Here is a 19350-nt window from a genome sequence, read left to right as displayed (position 1 = left end):
GGCTCTCAGTACAAGGTTCACCGTGAGCCGCCACATCCACCGACAAACCCAACCCGATCTAGTAAGGGGTGCAGTCAGCGACGGGAAGCTCCACTGCCATCTTCACGGCCGCCTCTGCGCCACCACTGCACTGCGACTGACCTCCACACCCTCACCGCGACACCGCCGACCCGGACCACATCACTTTCGCCATGGCTACGTCGAGCTCTTTCTCCAATCATGGTCGGTGACATTTCACCTCCCTTCCTCTCTCCCTAGATCATGTTCTAGGAAATTTTATGCACAGTATACTCGCTATACAGGGATGTTTGGATACCCGGACCACATCACTATGCACAGTATACTCGCTATACCCGGACCACATTACTGTTCACCAACGCGTGGAAAAGTTTTTTTATTGTTCATCAAATTAAAGTTTATTTTGCAATCTAGATTATGATTATTTATATATCTTATTTCTTATTTAAAAATTTTATTTATCCTTATATTATTTAATCATAAGTGTTAAAGTTACATTATCCTCATATTATTTAATAATCATATAGCTTCTCAAGTCCATGGCACCAACCAAATACATCTTCTTTATACTTGCCTGGCCAGGCAAAAAATATCAACTTTCTAGGCAACTGGCACCAGTTTTTGCCAGGCAAGATGCGCAGCCCTCCAACCAAACATGCTTGATATTGACCAGCCAACGCATTCTGACTTTCTCTTGTTGTTTCTCTTTCTATAACTCCAGCACCAAGTCTGCATCCAGTCAGAGAAAAAGAGATGTTCAGTCAGTGCTCAGCACACTGTGTAAGGCAGGCTACATGCATCATGGCACAGTCAAACTGAATTGATAGCTCCTGAAGATTCTATTATTTGCCGATAACAGTATGTAAAGTCTCTGTCAAGACTGCTTTTTGCGACTGCAAATTAATTATTGGTGGATTAGGATGAGATAGAAGTGTGCTGTGCTGTGATTGCAAGGTGTATGCATGGATGGGATGAGTATGCGCTCACATTCAGCGTCGGTCTTGATCCAGTGGCCGCTCTTGCTGCCGTTGAGCTCCTCGTCGCCGTCGTCGTCGTGGATGGGAGAAGCGGCGCCACCAAAGGAGGCGCGGTTCGCGCAGCAGCCGAACCCCGGCGCGCGCTGCTCCTTGCGGCGCCGGAGCTTGGACGACGCCGGCTCGGCGGGCTCGTCGGCGCCACCGCTGCCGCGCTTGCGGCTCTTCTTGGTCAGGTTCCGCGCCAGGGCCGCGCTCTCAGGGTACACTTTCCTGTGGAAGATTTGGAGGATCTGCAAATGAGCAAAATTAACGCTTCCCTGTTTCAGAACTGGCTCATCATTTTTCTGAATTCGACAAAATGGAAAAGAAATCACCATCAAATCAATTTGTAAATTCAAGAATATAATGGCACCAGTTATATGGAATTTTGAAAAGAGTAGAAGGTTCTTCAAATGATTACTAAACAAAACAAATAAAAAGATTTCTCCAGAGATTATCTTATTATAGGGACTTGCATAATACATACTATGCACAGAATCGTTATATATATATAAGAGAGAAGAAAGAGATAGAGGGAGGTTCAATGATAACAAAAAAAGTCCTGTCAGATAAGTCCAATTGTTTGGAGGCTATGGATAACATGACAAATGCAATGAGCCATAAAGATAACACTTGACAGGAGATTGCAAACAAAAGGGCGTGTCAACTTGCTACCCCCACTTCTAACAACGACTTGACTCCTAGTCCTAGTTGGTGTGCCAGATCTATAACATAAGTGGACGTTTCATCAAAAAGATTGTCGGATATGATTGCTTAAGCTCTAAAAAAATCTCTCTCCCCTTCTTGTTTTGGACATTCCCATGGTTTCGATATACTCTTGCTTTAAAATAGTGCTCCCTCCGTTTTAATTACAGGTTGTTTTGATTTTTCTAGATACTTTTACTATGTATCTTCACATATCATGTATCTATATGTACCTAGAATATCTAAAACGACCTATAGTTTAGTAAAGAGAGTGGTACCAAGAAACCATATACACTGACTTGGAGGAATTAGCTAATTAATTCCTTTGTTAGAAGATTTTTCTTTAAAAAAAGAACTAGTTGGGTCATGCCACGTCAATTAATAAAGATTATCAAAATATAGCAAATTTTGTGAAATAAAATATAGCAAAATTAATATCATTTATGTGACATATGTAAAACTTTTCTACAAATTAGCAACCAAGATTTGACGATTACAATTATTGCAAGCTTTGTATAAGACCCGCTTGAAGGAGAATGGAGCAGGTAGGACATTCACGTTCAATTGATTACCTTGAGTTGTGTTTTTTAGCGGAATATGGGCAGGTGTTGTGCCGCTTCATTAAGTTGTGTTTTCTTCTAAGCATTGTACCTACTTGATAAAAACAATTTTTTGTCGCAAACCAAACAGGCCCAAGGTTTATCAAGATTTTGAATCAATGAACCAAATTTAAAAGGTTGGTTCCAGATCAAGAATTTGCACATATATAGTAGAGAATTGTATTTCCCTTGAAAAAAGGCCTAAAACACAGAATTTGAGAGATTAATCGATAGTCGTACCTTCTGAAACTTGCTCTTGGTCACCGCTGCACTCGCCGGGGCTCCTTCACCGGCGGCGACTTTCTCATCCTTCACCCTCCTCTTCTTCATTGTCTTGTGGCATCCGCCGCCGCCTTTCCCCGCTTTCCCGTCGTCCCTTTCTCCACCGGCGGCTCCACCATCCCCGCCGTCCTCGCCCTCCTCGACGGCAACGAGCGCCACCTTCTCGTCGGCGAAGCGCGTGCGCATGAACAGCTCGCCGAGCGAGGTGCGCCTGCCGCCGTTGCTATCCCGCGGCTGCTCCAGGCGCGACTCGGCGGCGTCGCTCACCGGGGAGCCGAGCAGGAAGCCCTGCAGCGGGCAGTCCACGCCGCCGCCCATGGCGAAGCTCACCCGCGCCAACGCCACCAGGTCGCCGGCGGCGCCGCTGTTGCGGCCACCGAGGACCTTCTCCAGTTCGGCGCTCACCACCATCAGGTCGTCCTCCGTGGTGTCGTCGTCGTCCTTCTCGGCGATGGCCTCCACCACGGCGACTGCAGCCTTCTCGACGACCGCGGCGGCCTCTGGCGGAGGCGGCGCCGTGTATGTGAATGTGGGCGTGACAGCGCTGTCGGCCTTGTCCCCCTCATCTGCGGTGTCGTCGTTGTCGTCAGCGTCGGAGTCGGCATCGACGTCGACGTCGTAATCGTCGTCGTCAGCGTCTGCAGGGACCGCGACAGCGGCGATGCCTAGAGTGCCAATGGTGAGGAGCCCGCTGCCGCCAAAGGTGAAGAGGTCGGCGTCCGGCGGCGGTGAATGATTGTTGGTGAAGTCGTGGTCGCCGGCGAAGTATTCATCGGCGGAGGTGAGGAAGGTGGCCGGGTCCGGCGAGGCCAGCCCGGTGATGCAGTTGCAGGTCCCACCTGCAGAGGAAAACTACTTTGTTAGTAAGGTTGTGTTTAATTCGTTGAGTTTTTTAATGATTATATGGTGATTTTTTTGTACTTTTGCCTTAGCGATGACCCTTTTTGTAGAGTAAAAATATTTCAAACTTTGACAGAAGTCTAATTTTCGTGTTTAATTTAAGACTGTGTAGGGATATGAGTTGATTTGTCTTTTTTTTCCTAAGAGAAACAAAGTAGATTTACCTTGAACATTAGTTTTGTAGAAATACACATTTGTCCTATGTTACAGATATTTTATTGAAGTTCGATATGGTTCACTTCAGACAACCAAAAGCTTTACTTTGTTACTATAAAGGGAGTAGAATATGGATCACGGTGGTGGAACATGCACACCTAGGTTCGAGACCAAGATAGGATCATGTTTTCCTTGATTAATTTCAATAAGAAATCATGCTCTTCACCTAGTGGTAGGCGTCCGCCAATAGCGAGGCTCCTATGCTATGTATATCTATCAAATGATAAGTTATGAAGATGCAGGATATACAAGATTCATATACAATTTTACACGAAAAGGAAGACCACATTGTTCTTACATTCTAAAAACAAAAGCAATGGGAAAAAGGACTTGTCGTGAACGGTAAGGAAAAAAACTGAAATTAAGTTCTTCACAAAAAAATTGAAACCAAAATTGAGTATTTTGATTTCTTATTGAATATGTACAGTATCAGCTAAGGTAATCAGTGTCAAATTTACATGCTTCTGTTAAATTAATAAATATTTAAATTCAAACCGGATATCCTGGCATTTTTTTCTAGCTCACACTAAGCTACAAAAATATCAACATGTGGCATCCGACTAAAAAACGTGAAAAATCTTGCAATATATTCCTTGAAAAAAGGAATGAGGATACCTTCATATAGGACAATGTTGCTATAAAGAAATATTATCTAGACTTATGATATGGGGGGTGCTGCTTGCACTGCAACTGTTGAGCTAGAAAGGAATGGCATGTGCCATGTCCAGTCCAATGTGACAAACAGCAAAAATACAAGTATTTCAGGGATCCATACCGTTTAAATCTAGCGTCCTGAGATGAAATTACTACGTACGCTATAGCTGACAAGTATGGTACCCTGTTCGCTTGTTGGTTTCAGCCAGCCCAAACCAGCCAGCCAACAGTATTTTTCTCTCACAACAAACCAGTACCAGCCAGCCCAGACCAGCCCAAAAACCAACCAGCGAACAGGCCTAGCCTGACTCCTATAGTCATATGTGCTGTATGATCAATTGTAATCTGAAAGATGATCATGAAAAGGCTGATTTCATTTCTCTTCTTGATAAGAAAATCCCATTTTCCAATGGAATTAGAAAACTGCATGTACAGATCAAATAAACTGCAAGGAAGAGGACAGAGAGATAGAAGGCAGATGAGATGAATGTACCTCCACCGTTGTTGAACTCTTTGAACACATCATTACTATTCTGTCGTAACTTCCCGTGCATCCAACCGAGGAGCTGATCATACATACATACATGCATAAAAAAGATCATAATTCAGAAACAGAGTTTTGTTGCGTAACAATCAACTAAATGAACCGCAGAACAAACAATTCAGAGGAAGGGAGGCTTAGAGAATGATTATAGCTGCATTGGTCCTATATTCATAAACCACCATCGCTTAAGAACTAAAAGAGAAAAGATCAAGAATTCAAGGATTTTTAAACGAAATCGTTATTTTCGAAATCAATCAGCAAGAGGACACCATTCGCCTGAAACTAGCAAGCTAGGTAGGGTGGTAAACTAAGAAAAGTTGAGAAATGAGCATGAGGATTGAGGGAGTTAAATGTAGGACTACTGACCTTCATGTTGGAGATGCTTGTCTAAGCCGAGCGCTGGAGCTAGACGAGCCATTAATAGACGATGGAGAAGGAAGCCGCCAACAGAATGGCCGGGACGCACTGCAGCTGCAGCTGCAGGAGTGATCCATCAGTCGGCAGATCACAACATAAAGAAGGCTACAAATGGTCGAGTACAGGTACAGGGAAGGACCCATGTAATGTAATAAGCCGCAGCCTGCGCAACCGGCCCTACTTTGTAGATTTGCGTATAATTAACCTCATATATAAAATTCTTGATAATAACCAAATTTGGAGATTATCTCGTAATAAAGCTTTCTATATATCAACAACGATGATTAATTAGGGTGCGTTTAGATCCAAAAAAAAATTTGGATTTTGGCTCACTCTAGCATTTCGTTTATATTTGGTAATTAGTGTCTAATTATGGACTAATTAGGTTTAAAAGTTTCGTCTCACGATTTCTCGACCAACTGTGTAATTAGTTTTTTTTTCGTCTACATTTAGTACTCCATGCATGTGCCGCAAGATTCGATGTGACAGTTACTATGCAAAATTTTTTGGCAACTAAACGGGGCCTTAGGCCCCGTTCGCTGGTCTGAAACTTGGCTGAAACTGGCTGAAAAACACTGTTCCGGCTAAATTGTTGTGAGAGAAAAATACTGTTTCGGCTGAAAAAAGAAGCCAAATAAGCCATTTTTAAGACAAGCTAACGGGGCCTAATGCCGCACAGCCTTTATAATGAATGAATGAATCCGTTGGTACGATCGATCGACTCCGATCAATATGAGCAGCCGCATGTCACAGCAACCTCTCTCTGTCCGTGGTCACTTCACTTTCAAATCAGCAGGTGTGTGAAAGTAGTACTCTCAACTTTCCTGCATGCTTTTTCTTCATCGAATTAATCATTCGTCGTCACACATTTAACAGATCAAAGCTATTGGTAACTAGCTAGCTATGAGTAGCGTACTTGCAAATTCAATTTGGTTTAGCCGTACAGAAAGCCTTTATAATGAATGTGAGATGGCGAGTGAACAACTGAACTGAGACTGGACCATCAAGCAAGGATGGTATCAATCAGTCATCCGAGAAAAAAGAGCATAGCTGATGAATTGACGGATCTGTGTTGCAACCAGCAACAGCAAGCTAGCAAATCGATGGGTAATATAAAGGTGCCATGCCGGACGGACTGATAGATGTACCGACCGACACGACACGACGTATGTATTGCCATGTCAAATCAGTGACATGTATACATGTCAATCATGCTATTAACATTTAAGCATTTTATTAATTGATGTTAATTAGAATTGTCAATATATAATCGGTTCTATATATGTAATCCCTCGTGTATAACGCTAACAGGTAGTGAGCTAGCTCAACTGGTTAGGTGGGAGGTGTGGTCATGCACCCAACCACCTAGGTTCAGTCATCTTTTGGACTGAATTTGGGTGCATATTTATTTTTCCACCTAGTTCCTCCTAGGTTGAATCTTTTATTATTTCCTTTTTTTTCGTATAACGCTAACGATCACGAAAGAGGGGTTGTTTTCCCTTTTCATGTCCACGAGGTACAATGTTTGATGACTATATATTTTTCACATTAGTACTAGAAAAATATTTTGGAAATATACTAATATTATTGGAAAATTTTGGTCAATTTCAGTCCCTGTCAACTATATTACGGAATTCTTGTTTTTAACCTCTCAATGACAAATCATGAATTGGAACCTATTTACTGTCAATGTTGTTCTCAAAATCGTAATTTTATTGTAGTACCATTTATAACTTTTAAGCTCCTTGATTAAGCCATGATTCGATGATTCTAATTATAATTTGTTTTTTTATTACTTTTAGTTACGTACTCCAGTCCTATATTAGGATGATCTTATGATTCCAATCTTACTTAAAGGTTTCCGATATGATTAGCTACGAACATATGGTTGAGATGTGTCCATGTGTGTCGATTGATGATGAGTGATTGTCACAAGATGATCTAAGCTTTGGTTGAGTTTGGAGAGTATTAGCATAAGTGTGGTGTTGTGCAACATGTCTCTTGTCTTGTGGTGTGCAGTTGTTGTCACACCCAATTTTAAGGATAAAATTGAATGCACTAAACTCGTGTGTGCCCAGGATTCAATCACACACACAAGCTGACAAATTACAATAGTATCATCACAGTGTCACATACATCAGAGTTATAATCGAACTTAGTCTCATACATCACAGCGGGATAATAAAAATAGAATAAACTCTCATGGCAGTCATCACAGGGAAGGTCAACTGGTTGACCACAAGCCTAATAATCCTCCGGGAAATCCTCATACCCGTTGTCATCTGTTACCCATCCGGGATTTTTATCCAAGTAAAGAAAATAAACAAGTGTAAGTACATTCCGTACTTAGCAAGCTAACATGGGGTTATGAAGCTCAAAAGGATAGACTCTGGTTTACTGCAGTTAGCATTTTTAGTAGGTCAAACTTTTATTCTCAAGTTTTATCAAGTTATGCTTAAGCTCCCAATTAATTCCCATAAGAACATATAACGGGGTCAAGATTACCATAATTCATCATAGAACAACTTAATTGATCGTCATCAAGCATCCAATTATTCTGTGAGTTTTCCGGGCCGCTCGTAACCGTGAGCACGGCTGTTATAACAGTTTGTTACCCTCTACAGAGGTGGTGCACATTCACCGCGAGTCGTGATCCCCATATGCCCGGGTTAATTACTCCCATGTCACTTCCAAGGTGAACGGGCAGGGTACACTATGAAGCCATTTCATAGGTTTCCCTAACAAGTTAGGGCCGCTAGGTTTCCTTGGCAGGCAGATGTAGGGACCCCCCTTTCCTATGGCACAAATCCATCGCGGCTATACTCATAGGAACAGAGGCAGCCCTATACCCAAAGTGGCAAGCCCCATTTGCGCCAAAAAGGTAACCTCTAACTAGTTAGGAAAGATCCTATTACTGAGCTAAAGTCAGAGCCATATGACTCTCCCGGTTGCACTGTCAGTCCTAGCTTTTGCCGACAGATAAGTCCTTATGGAGGGCCGGGAGCAACATGAACAAAGGTCATTTGCACTTTCGCCCTATGGAACAGTTGTTATAATTCATGTTACTCACTTTGTTCCATAGTATCATTCATCAATATGTATATCATGTTCAGTTAGAGCACTAGCCATCTACCCATATGCATTTAACCCATAGGAGACAAGAAACGGGATGAGACAAGAAACAGGATAACAATCACTAGGATGTCCTTACGGGTATCAAATTTAGACACATGCAAATGAGTAATTGATTAAAGTGAAATAGGACATCAAGGAAGGCCCATGTTATACTTGCCTTGGTTCACAAACTCGTGCTGGTCCTGCTGGTCGTCGAAGCGTTCTTGGTCTCCAACGTTTTCCTCATCGTCTGAACGCGACCAACACAGCAACATACAACATTCCAAAAGCATTCATGCAAGGCAAACACTCCTACCATTAGAACAGTACACCAACAGTATTGAAATCAAAATAAAATGTTTGTAAAACTACTCTATGTTTCGCTACGATCACGTCAACGCGAAGTTCACGAAAAACAGAGCTAAAATGCGAAAGTTATGATTAAAACGGGTTTTTCCAAAAGCCCTATATTTAATTAATTCTAATCATGAAATTAAAAAGTTCCAAACTTGACTAACAGTAGCTCCAACATGTAGCTTATGAAATTACGAAGCTAACGCGACTTGAATGGATCAATTCGGAGTTAAAACAACAATTCTATAAGCGAAACAGTTCAAATGGCATTTCTGTAAATACTGAAAGCGTACTTTTGACTTAAACAGCGAAGTTTACGCTTTCTAAACGGGTTTGCGCATTCGGAGAAATACGCTAAGGACGGCGGGTTAGGACTTAGAAAAATCCAGGGACTCTTTAGCAAATTTACCCCCGAAGGGGTATCTTCTATTTCCGGCCGTTGATCGCGCGATGGACGGTTCGGATTAGCCTGGGGGTTTCGGCCGGCCGGAACAGTGACTCCGGCGAGGCAAGCCATGGCCGGCGGCGTGAAGCTCACTGGCGCGCGCGGTAAGGGGCCTACGGTCCACCAAAATGGCCACCGAGGACACCCGTGAGATCAGAGGGTACGGGGGTTCGCGGCCATGCCGAGAAGACGGCCGGAGGGGAAGGTTGGAGCGGCGGCCGCCATGGCCGACGGCCAAGAGCTCGCGGGCGCTTGCGGAAAGGGCGCTAAAAAGCCATGAAACTCGAAAAGAAATGCATGGGGAGAGAGAGGGGACCACAGCGAGCTCACCACGGGCGAAAAACGGAGGCGGTGACGGCTCGGAGACGACGGCGACGCGGACGGCGAGGACGGTGGTCGGCGGGGCTCCTACGTGCGGCAGTTACGGCCGGGACGAGGCGAAAATGGAGCGGGGCAGCAGGAGGGCGCGCGAGGGGGGCTCGGCTGCCTTTTAACGAGGCCGAGGGAGCGGGGGCGCGCCCACGACGCGCGTCATGGCGACGGTTCCGCCTTGACCGGGAGCGGGCGCTGGATGCGGGAGGTTGGGGGCGGCGTCGACAGATGGGGCCCTGGCGTCAGCGGCTGGGCGCGGCAGTTGCCGGGCCGGCGCGGAGCGCGCGGCTGCTGGGCTGGGCTGAGCGCGTGGCTGGGCCGAGCGGGGAAGGGAAGGTGAGCTAGGCTGCTGGCTGCGGTGCTGGGCCGCGGGAAGGAGAAAAGCCAGCGGGCCGAATCTGAGGAAGGGAGGTATGGAAGGAAATTTTCCTTTTTCTTTTTATAAATAACATTTTCAAACTCAATTTCTAAAGGTTTTTAAAATCTTTTAGCATTTGAATAAAACACCCGTCACAGAAATAAATACGCAATAGCATGAATGCATCACATGTTTCTATTCTTGCATTTTCTTTTAATTTTATAAAAGAAATATTACTTCCTAATTTGAATTGCACATATAATTGCATATTTAAATCAAATTTACTATTTTTAAAAGAATTCAAATTTTAGGGTGTTACAATTCTACCCCCCTTAAGATGAATCTCGTCCTCGAGATTCAGGTGATTGCTTACTCAAACAGTTGGGGATAGGTCTTCCTCAGATCCTCTTCTCTTTCCCAAGTAGCCTCATCCTCTGTGTAACGATTCCACTGCACCTTGCACATCTTTACTGTTCGGCTTCTCGTAACTCTTTCGGCAGTTTCCAAGATCTTTATCGGATACTCCTCATAAGTAAGATCTTCCTTGACAACAAGTTCTTCCAAAGGAATTTGTTCTTCTGGTACCCTCAGACACTTTTTCAACTGGGAAACATGGAACACGTCGTGCACACCGGACAAGCTCTCAGGCAGTTCCAACTGATAAGCTACTTCTCCACGTCTCTCTAGGATCTTAAAAGGTCCTATATACCTTGGGGCTAACTTTCCTTTCATATTGAATCTTCTCACACTTCTCATTGGTGACACTTTCAGGTACACATAATCACCAATCTCGAAAGTCAGCTCTCTTCTGCGGTTATCAGCGTAACTCTTCTGTCGAGACTGAGCTACTCTCAAATTGTCTCTAATCATTCTCACTTGTTCTTCCGCGTCTCTAAGGACATCGGGACCAAACACTTGAGTTTCTCCAGTCTGATTCCAGAACAAAGGCGTTCTACACTTACGTCCATACAATGCCTCGAAAGGTGCCATCTTGAGGCTCTTTTGATAACTGTTGTTGTACGAGAACTCTGCGTAAGGCAGACTCTTATCCCAACTATCACCATACTGAAGTGCACAGGCTCTCAACATATCTTCCAAAATCTGGTTGATCCTTTCCGTCTGTCCATCAGTTTGCGGGTGGTAAGCAGAACTAAAATTCAACTTTGTTCCCAAAGATCTATGTACTTTATGCCAGAATTGCGATGTGAATTGGGTGCCTCTATCCGACACAATTTTCTTGGGAACACCATGCAAGCACACTATTCGTTCCATGTATAACTCTGCTAATCTTGCACCATTATAAGTAGTCTTGACTGGTAAAAAGTGAGCGACCTTGGTGAGTCGATCCACTATTACCCATATTGAATCATAACCTCTTTGAGTGCGGGGTAATCCTACAATAAAATCCATGCCCACTTCTTCCCATTTCCATTCAGGGATCTTCATTGGTTGTAGTAACCCTGCAGGTCTTTGATGCTCAGCTTTCACTCTTTGGCAAGTGTCACACAAAGCCACATATTCTGCCACATCTCTCTTCAAACCATACCACCAATACTTTTCTTTGAGAGCCAAGTACATTTTGGTACTTCCGGGATGTATAGAATAAGCAGACTCATGGGCCTCTTGCAGAATTGCATCTCGGATAGCTTTCACTTCCGGTACACATATCCTTTTCCCGAACCAAAGGGTTCCATTCTCATCCATTCTGAATCCGGGTGCCTTTCCAAGCACTACATTCTCTGCTATCTCTTTAAGTTTTTCATCCTCCAATTGACCTTTGCGTATCTCCTGCTCTAGAGTAGGCTCTATCACCAATTCCATTGCATTAGTGACCAGACTCAAGTTGAGATACTCCATTTCAGCACACAACTCTGCTGACATAGATGTTGTCTGAATACCATTGGCATAACTCTTTCTGCTAAGTGCATCAGCTACGACGTTTGCCTTTCCTGGGTGATAATGCACTTCCAAATCATAGTCTTTGATCAATTCCAACCAACGACGTTGTCTTAGATTCAGATCTGATTGGGTGAATATATACTTCAAACTCTTATGATCAGTATAGATATCACTCTTATGTCCAATCAGATAATGTCTCCAGATCTTCAAAGCATGAACCACCGCTGCCAATTCCAAGTCATGAGTAGGATAATTCAACTCATGCTTCCTTAGTTGTCTAGATGCATATGCAACCACTCTTCCTTCTTGCATAAGCACACATCCAAGACCCAAACGGGATGCATCACAATATATAGAGAAGTTCTTGTTTAATTCGGGCAAAATTAATACTGGAGCTGTAGTCAATCTCTTCTTTAGCTCTTCAAAGTTTGCCTGGCATTTATCCGACCATACATACTTAGCATTCTTTTCCAACAGAGCTGTCATAGGCTTGGCTAGCTTGGAAAAGCCTTCAATGAACCTTCGGTAATAACCAGCCAATCCCAAAAAGCTTCGAATCTCACTTACAGTAGTTGGTGGTTTCCAATTCAGTACATCTTGCACTTTGCCTGGATCCACTGCTATTCCACCGTTGGAGACAACATGACCTAGAAAAGAGACTTCCTTTAACCAAAACTCACACTTGCTCCGTTTAGCGTACAACTTATGTTCTCTAAGCTTTTGCAAAACCATCCTTATTGTTCCGCATGTTCTTCTTCAGTCTTGGAGAATATTAGTATGTCATCTATGAATACTACCACAAATTTATCCAGAAACTCCATGAACACCTTATTCATCAAATACATGAAGTATGCAGGTGCATTGGTCAATCCAAAAGACATAACGGTGTACTCATATAATCCATACCGTGTTGTAAATGCTGTCTTGGGTATATCCGAGTTCCGAATCTTAAGCTGATGATAACCAGATCGGAGATCAATCTTGGAGAACACATGAGCTCCTCTCAACTGATCAAACAAGTCATCTATCCTAGGCAAAGGGTATTTATTCTTGATGGTAACCTCATTAAGTGAGCGGTAATCCACACACATCCATTGACTACCATCCTTCTTATCCACAAAGATCACAGGTGCCCCCCACGGGGAAGAACTAGGGCGTATGAAACCTTTTTCTTGCAACTCTTTTAGTTGTTTCTTAAGCTCTTCTAATTCATTAACTCCCATTCCATATGGACGTTTAGCTATTAGTGCAGTTCCAGGTAATAATTTAATAATGAATTCAATGTCTCGGTCAGGTGGCATACCTGGCAAGTCATCGGGGAAGACATCCGGAAATTCCTCCACGACATGATCTTGTTCATTGATTTCACCATCTAGCTGATTCACTGTGGCTGTAGGCTGAGCTTGCACTACTACTTCTACATAGATTCTATCCCCATTGAGGGATGTCACAACCACAGATTTCTCCTGACACTGTATCACTGCCCGGTGTTGTTTCATCCAATCCATTCCCAGGATAAGGTCAATTCCCGCCGTTCTCAAAACAATAGGCTTCACCTTGAAGTCTACCCCCCTTAAGGAAATGCTAGTTGAGGGGCTCCAATAAGAAGCGGGCATACTACCTCCCGGGGAATTCACTAGTATTGAGTTTTTCATGGCACACAAAGGTATGCTATGCATTCTAACAAAAGCTTGGGAGATAAAAGAATGCGAAGCACCAGAATCAAAAAGTACGGTAGCAGAAATAGAGTTGACACTGAACGTACCCAACATGACCTCAGGCGTCTCCTGAGCTGCATCAGATGACACATAGTTCACCTTCGCTGTGAGAGGTGGTCGGGCGTTGAACTTCTGATTGTTGGCCTGGTTCTAAGGTGCTTGTTGGTTCTGCTTCTTAGGACACTGATGAGCATAGTGACCTACTTCTCCACATCGGTAACAGGCATTGGGATTGTTGGGTGCACCACTCTTCACAGGAGCATTGTTAGGCACTCCCTGGCGTATGGCAGGATTGACAGTCTGTTGCGGGGGACACTGATTTCCAAACTGTTGCTGAAACTGAGGGCGTTGCTGGAACTGGTTCCGCTGAGGATACTGACCACGGTTTCCCTGATGAGTTGGTCCTTGATTCCTCTGCTAGAAACCTTGCTGGGGATAAGCACGCGGGCGAGTGTTGCTTCTAGAAGCTTGCCCTTGGAGCCTTCTCTTCTTAGCTTCCATCTCCTTGCGCTTATCATCAATCACGATTGCGCGATTCACCAAAGACTGGAAGTTAGGATAAGTATTAGACATCAGCTGGAGCTGCAGTCCATCATAGAGTCCCTTGAGGAAACGGCGCTGCTTATCCTTGTCATCTGCCACATTATTAGGAGCGTAGCGAGATAGTTGTGCAAACTTGTCCCGATATTCCGCCACAGTCATTGATCCTTGCTTGAGAGATCTGAATTCTTCCTGCTTCAGTTCCACTAGTCCATCAGGAATATGGTATGATCGGAAACTGTCCTTAAATTCCTGCCAAGTGATATCATGAGCATTGTTGGGACGTCCAAACTGAAATGATTCCCACCAATCCTGAGCAGCTCCTTGGAGTTGCCCGGAAGCATACAACACTTTCTCCAGGTCATTGCATTGTGCTATGTTCAGTTGTTTCTCCACAGCACGCAACCAGTCATCGGCCTCCATAGGGTCTGTGGCATGTGTGAACACCGGTGGACGACCTTTCATAAACTCTCCACGCTTATCTCTAACCTGGACAGGCGGTGGACCTCTTGCAGGTTCATTGTCCAAGCGCTGCATCATAGCTTGCATCAGCTACGCTTGCATTCCCAAAATCTGCTCCATGGTCACAGGTGGCGGTGGTGGATTCATAAGAGCATCACGCCCACGATCACGGCCTCTGCCCCTTCCTCCTCTTGCGGCCATCTGTTTTCCAACAAATGTGCAAAATTTAGGGATTTTTCCAATTATAGAGAACTTACAAGAGATAAGAAACAATGCTGAAAATTTTCTGGGCAAGATTCAAACTCAGCAGTTTAGTAAAACTGTTATAACTCGAGTTTCAGAGATCCAACAGAGGTGCACCAAGATTCGTTAGAAAGCTTAGGACATCAGCTACAACTTTCATTTAGACCATTTTTACAGATTCGAACTCACACATAGTCAAAAATAGAGCTAAACCGAAACTGTTCTGAGTTCCAGACAGCGCAGGAACATCAACTTGTGCCAATTATATCTCCCAAACCTGAATAGCTATTGACGTGATTCCAAAGACACTTGAGAGATACAGAGGTCTAGTTATCTCCACAAAAATTTCAGAATTTTTATCATCCCAGATTTCGAGTTACCAGATAAAGAACACAGGCTGCTCCAGAAGTCAGCACAGCAGAGATAAGATAAAATGATACTTCTGCATTAAGATTTCATTCTAAAATTTAAAGTTCCAATCTAAGGAAGTTGTGGACATGCCCACAAACTTCCAGCAATCAAGCAGAATACCAACTCAACCAAGTTCACAAATCAAACATCTAAACAACCATGTTCACAAGACCAACAAGACTAAATAAGGACACGAACTAACGACGTGATAATCTAGATCAAGGCACCTAACACCTATGGAGCGGTGTCAATCATGATGAAAGAACGGCGCTTCTTCTTGTAGATTGAAGGCTGTCCCAGCTGTGCTCGAAGTTCATCCACTTGTTTCTGAAGACGTCTCTGCGCCCTCTGAGATGCACGTAGTTCTCCTTTGACCTCATCATCCACTCCCTGCATAGCGTGGACATGCTGCACCGTTGCCTCCAAAGTGGGGTCATTCTCTGGTGGAGCCAAAACTTGCCAAACACCCTCATGATCATTTCGAGGAAGGAACCTGAAGCGATCCTCCCTCATGGCCTCGAAGCGACGACCATGGTAGTGGATGTAGGCATTCTGTGCTGCATCCTCCATGCCATCCAAAGCATGGGCTCTCCTGGCAGGGGCACTGTGGACAGTCTCCACCTCATGTCCATTGATGATATCATTTCATGCGGTGACCACCAGCTCTACCTTCCAGAAGGTAGCCTCCAGTGGGTGCTTGTACTCGACGCAGTGATAGCTGATGGAGGCGTGCAAGTCGGAAAAGTAGTCGTCCAGCACGTGGGTGAGAAGAGTGTGGTAGTAGGCTGTCTCTGGAGCTGGCTTGAAGTAGTACTTGCACTTCCAGCCAATCTCCTCGTCCTCCACGGGGGCAGCTGGGGCGGGTGCAGGTGTGGGGGAAGTAGCCGTCGACTCCTCAGGTGTAGCTACCACGGGGTAGATGGGCACAGCGACTGGTGTAGGAGTAGGTGTAGGCGTTGGTGTAGCCATCTCCTCGTCGTCGGAGATGATCACAATCTCCCTCTCCGCTGGTGGGGCACGCGGGGTGAACATGGCACGATAGCCGGCGGTGCTGAGTCGAGCAGTCTTTGGATTATGAGACATCTATAGATTTAAAGTGAGATAGAAATTAGAATCAACAATTTTAAATAATAGATTAAGGTATGAAAAACATAAATGTTTTAATAAAATAGCAAGGATAAGTCAGTAAGCAAGAAACGAGAGGAGCAAAGCTGCTAAAACGACCATTTTCTAACTAGGCTTGCGTCCTACAGTCAACACGGCTTTCATACCAATTTGTCACACCCAATTTTAAGGATAAAATTGAATGCACTAAACTCGTGTGTGCCCAGGATTCAATCACACACACAAGCTGACAAATTACAATAGTATCATCACAGTGTCACATACATCAGAGTTATAATCGAACTTAGTCTCATACATCACAGCGGAATAATAAAAATAGAATAAACTCTCATGGCAGTCATCACAGGGAAGGTCAACTGGTTGACCACAAGCCTAATAATCCTCCGGGAAATCCTCATACCCGTTGTCATCTGTTACCCATCCGGGATTTTTATCCAAGTAAAGAAAATAAACAAGTGTAAGTACATTCCGTACTTAGCAAGCTAACATGGGGTTATGAAGCTCAAAAGGATAGACTTTGGTTTACTGCAGTTAGCATTTTTAGTAGGTCAAACTTTTATTCTCAAGTTTTATCAAGTTATGCTTAAGCTCCCAATTAATTCCCATAAGAACATATAACGGGGTCAAGATTACCATAATTCATCATAGAACAACTTAATTGATCGTCATCAAGCATCCAATTATTCTGTGAGTTTTCCGGGCCGCTCGTAACCGTGAGCACGGCTGTTATAACAGTTTGTTACCCTCTGCAGAGGTGGTGCACATTCACCGCGAGTCGTGATCCCCATATGCCCGGGTTAATTACTCCCATGTCACTTCCAAGGTGAACGGGCAGGGTACACTATGAAGCCATTTCATAGGTTTCCCTAACAAGTTAGGGCCGCTAGGTTTCCTTGGCAGGCAGATGTAGGGACCCCCCTTTCCTATGGCACAAATCCATCGCGGCTATACTCATAGGAACAGAGGCAGCCCTATACCCAAAGTGGCAAGCCCCATTTGCGCCAAAAAGGTAACCTCTAACTAGTTAGGAAAGATCCTATTACTGAGCTAAAGTCAGAGCCATATGACTCTCCCGGTTGCACTGTCAGTCCCAGCTTTTGCCGACAGATAAGTCCTTATGGAGGGCCGGGAGCAACATGAACAAAGGTCATTTGCACTTTCGCCCTATGGAACAGTTGTTATAATTCATGTTACTCACTTTGTTCCATAGTATCATTCATCAATATGTATATCATGTTCAGTTAGAGCACTAGCCATCTACCCATATGCATTTAACCCATAGGAGACAAGAAACAGGATAACAATCACTAGGATGTCCTTACGGGTATCAAATTTAGACACATGCAAATGAGTAATTGATTAAAGTGAAATAGGACATCAAGGAAGGCCCATGTTATACTTGCCTTGGTTCACAAACTCGTGCTGGTCCTGTTGGTCGTCGAAGCATTCTTGGTCTCCAACGTTTTCCTCACCGTCTGAACGCGACCAACACGGCAACATACAACATTCCAAAAGCATTCATGCAAGGCAAACACTCCTACCATTAGAACAGTACACCAACAGTATTGAAATCAAAATAAAATGTTTGTAAAACTACTCTACGTTTCGCTACGATCACGTCAACGCGAAGGTCACGAAAAACGGAGCTAAAATGCGAAAGTTATGATTAAAACGGGTTTTTCCAAAAGCCCTATATTTAATTAATTCTAATCATGAAATTAAAAAGTTCCAAACTTGACTAACAGTAGCTCCAACATGTAGCTTATGAAATTACGAAGCTAACGCGACTTGAATGGATCAATTCGGAGTTAAAACGACAATTCTATAAGCGAAACAGTTCGAATGGCATTTCTGTAAATACTGAAAGCGTACTTTTGACTTAAACAGTGAAGTTTACGCTTTCTAAACGGGTTTGCGCATTCGGAGAAATACGCTAAGGACGGCGGGTTAGGACTTAGAAAAATCCAGGGACTCTTTAGCAAATTTACCCCCGAAGGGGTATCTTCTATTTCCGGCCGTTGATCGCGCGATGGACGGTTCGGATTAGCCTAGGGGTTTCGGCCGGCCGGAACAGTGACTCCGGCGAGGCAAGCCATGGCCGGCGGCGTGAAGCTCACTGGCGCGCGCGGTAAGGGGCCTACAGTCCACCAAAATGGCCACCGAGGACACCCGTGAGATCGGAGGGTACGGGGGTTCGCGGCCATGCCGAGAAGACGGCCGGAGGGGAAGGTTGGAGCGGCGGCCGCCATGGCCGACGGCCAAGAGCTCGCGGGCGCTTGCGGAAAGGGCGCTAAAAAGCCACGAAACTCGAAAAGAAATGCATGGGGAGAGAGAGGGGACCACAGCGAGCTCACCACGGGCGAAAAACGGAGGCGGTGACGGCTCGGAGACGACGGCGACGCGGACGGCGAGGACGGTGGTCGGCGGGGCTCCTACGTGCGGCAGTTATGGCCGGGACGAGGCGAAAATGGAGCGGGGCAGCAGGAGGGCGCGCGAGGGGGGCTCGGCTGCCTTTTAACGAGGCTGAGGGAGCGGGGGCGTGCCCACGACGCGCGTCATGGCGACGGTTCCGCCTTGACCGGGAGCGGGCGCTGGATGCGGGAGGTTGGGGGCGGCGCCGACAGATGGGGCCCTGGCGTCAGCGGCTGGGCGCGGCAGTTGCCGGGCCGGCGCGGAGCGCGCGGCTGCTGGGCTGGGCTGAGCGCGTGGCTGGGCCGAGCGGGGAAGGGAAGGTGAGCTAGGCTGCTGGCTGCGGTGCTGGGCCGCGGGAAGGAGAAAAGCCAGCGGGCCGAATCTGAGGAAGGGAGGTATGGAAGGAAATTTTCCTTTTTCTTTTTATAAATAACATTTTCAAACTCAATTTCTAAAGGTTTTTAAAATCTTTTAGCATTTGAATAAAACACCCGTCACAGAAATAAATACGCAATAGCATGAATGCATCACATGTTTCTATTCTTG

At 44.9% G+C, this 19350-nt stretch overlaps 1 protein-coding gene across 1 annotated transcript; it reads right to left on the bottom strand.

Moving 5' to 3' along the window:
• Positions 1-490: 490 nt before the first annotated feature.
• LOC136486838 (protein LAZY 1-like) lies at positions 491-5299 on the bottom strand. Its single transcript, XM_066483873.1, has 4 exons — positions 4884-5299; positions 2579-3459; positions 1006-1285; positions 491-747 (listed from the first exon to the last, which is right to left on the bottom strand). The coding sequence occupies exons 1-4, from the start codon at positions 4990-4992 to the stop codon at positions 728-730; spliced, it is 1290 nt and encodes a 429-aa protein (XP_066339970.1). The 5' UTR covers positions 4993-5299; the 3' UTR covers positions 491-727.
• Positions 5300-19350: the final 14051 nt, after the last annotated feature.

Source organism: Miscanthus floridulus, chromosome 10, assembly GCF_019320115.1.
Source record: "Miscanthus floridulus cultivar M001 chromosome 10, ASM1932011v1, whole genome shotgun sequence".
In the NCBI taxonomy this organism is placed as follows: domain Eukaryota; kingdom Viridiplantae; phylum Streptophyta; class Magnoliopsida; order Poales; family Poaceae; genus Miscanthus; species Miscanthus floridulus.
Note: the sequence above shows the minus strand (reverse complement) of the source record. Positions and strands in the feature narration are given on the sequence as shown.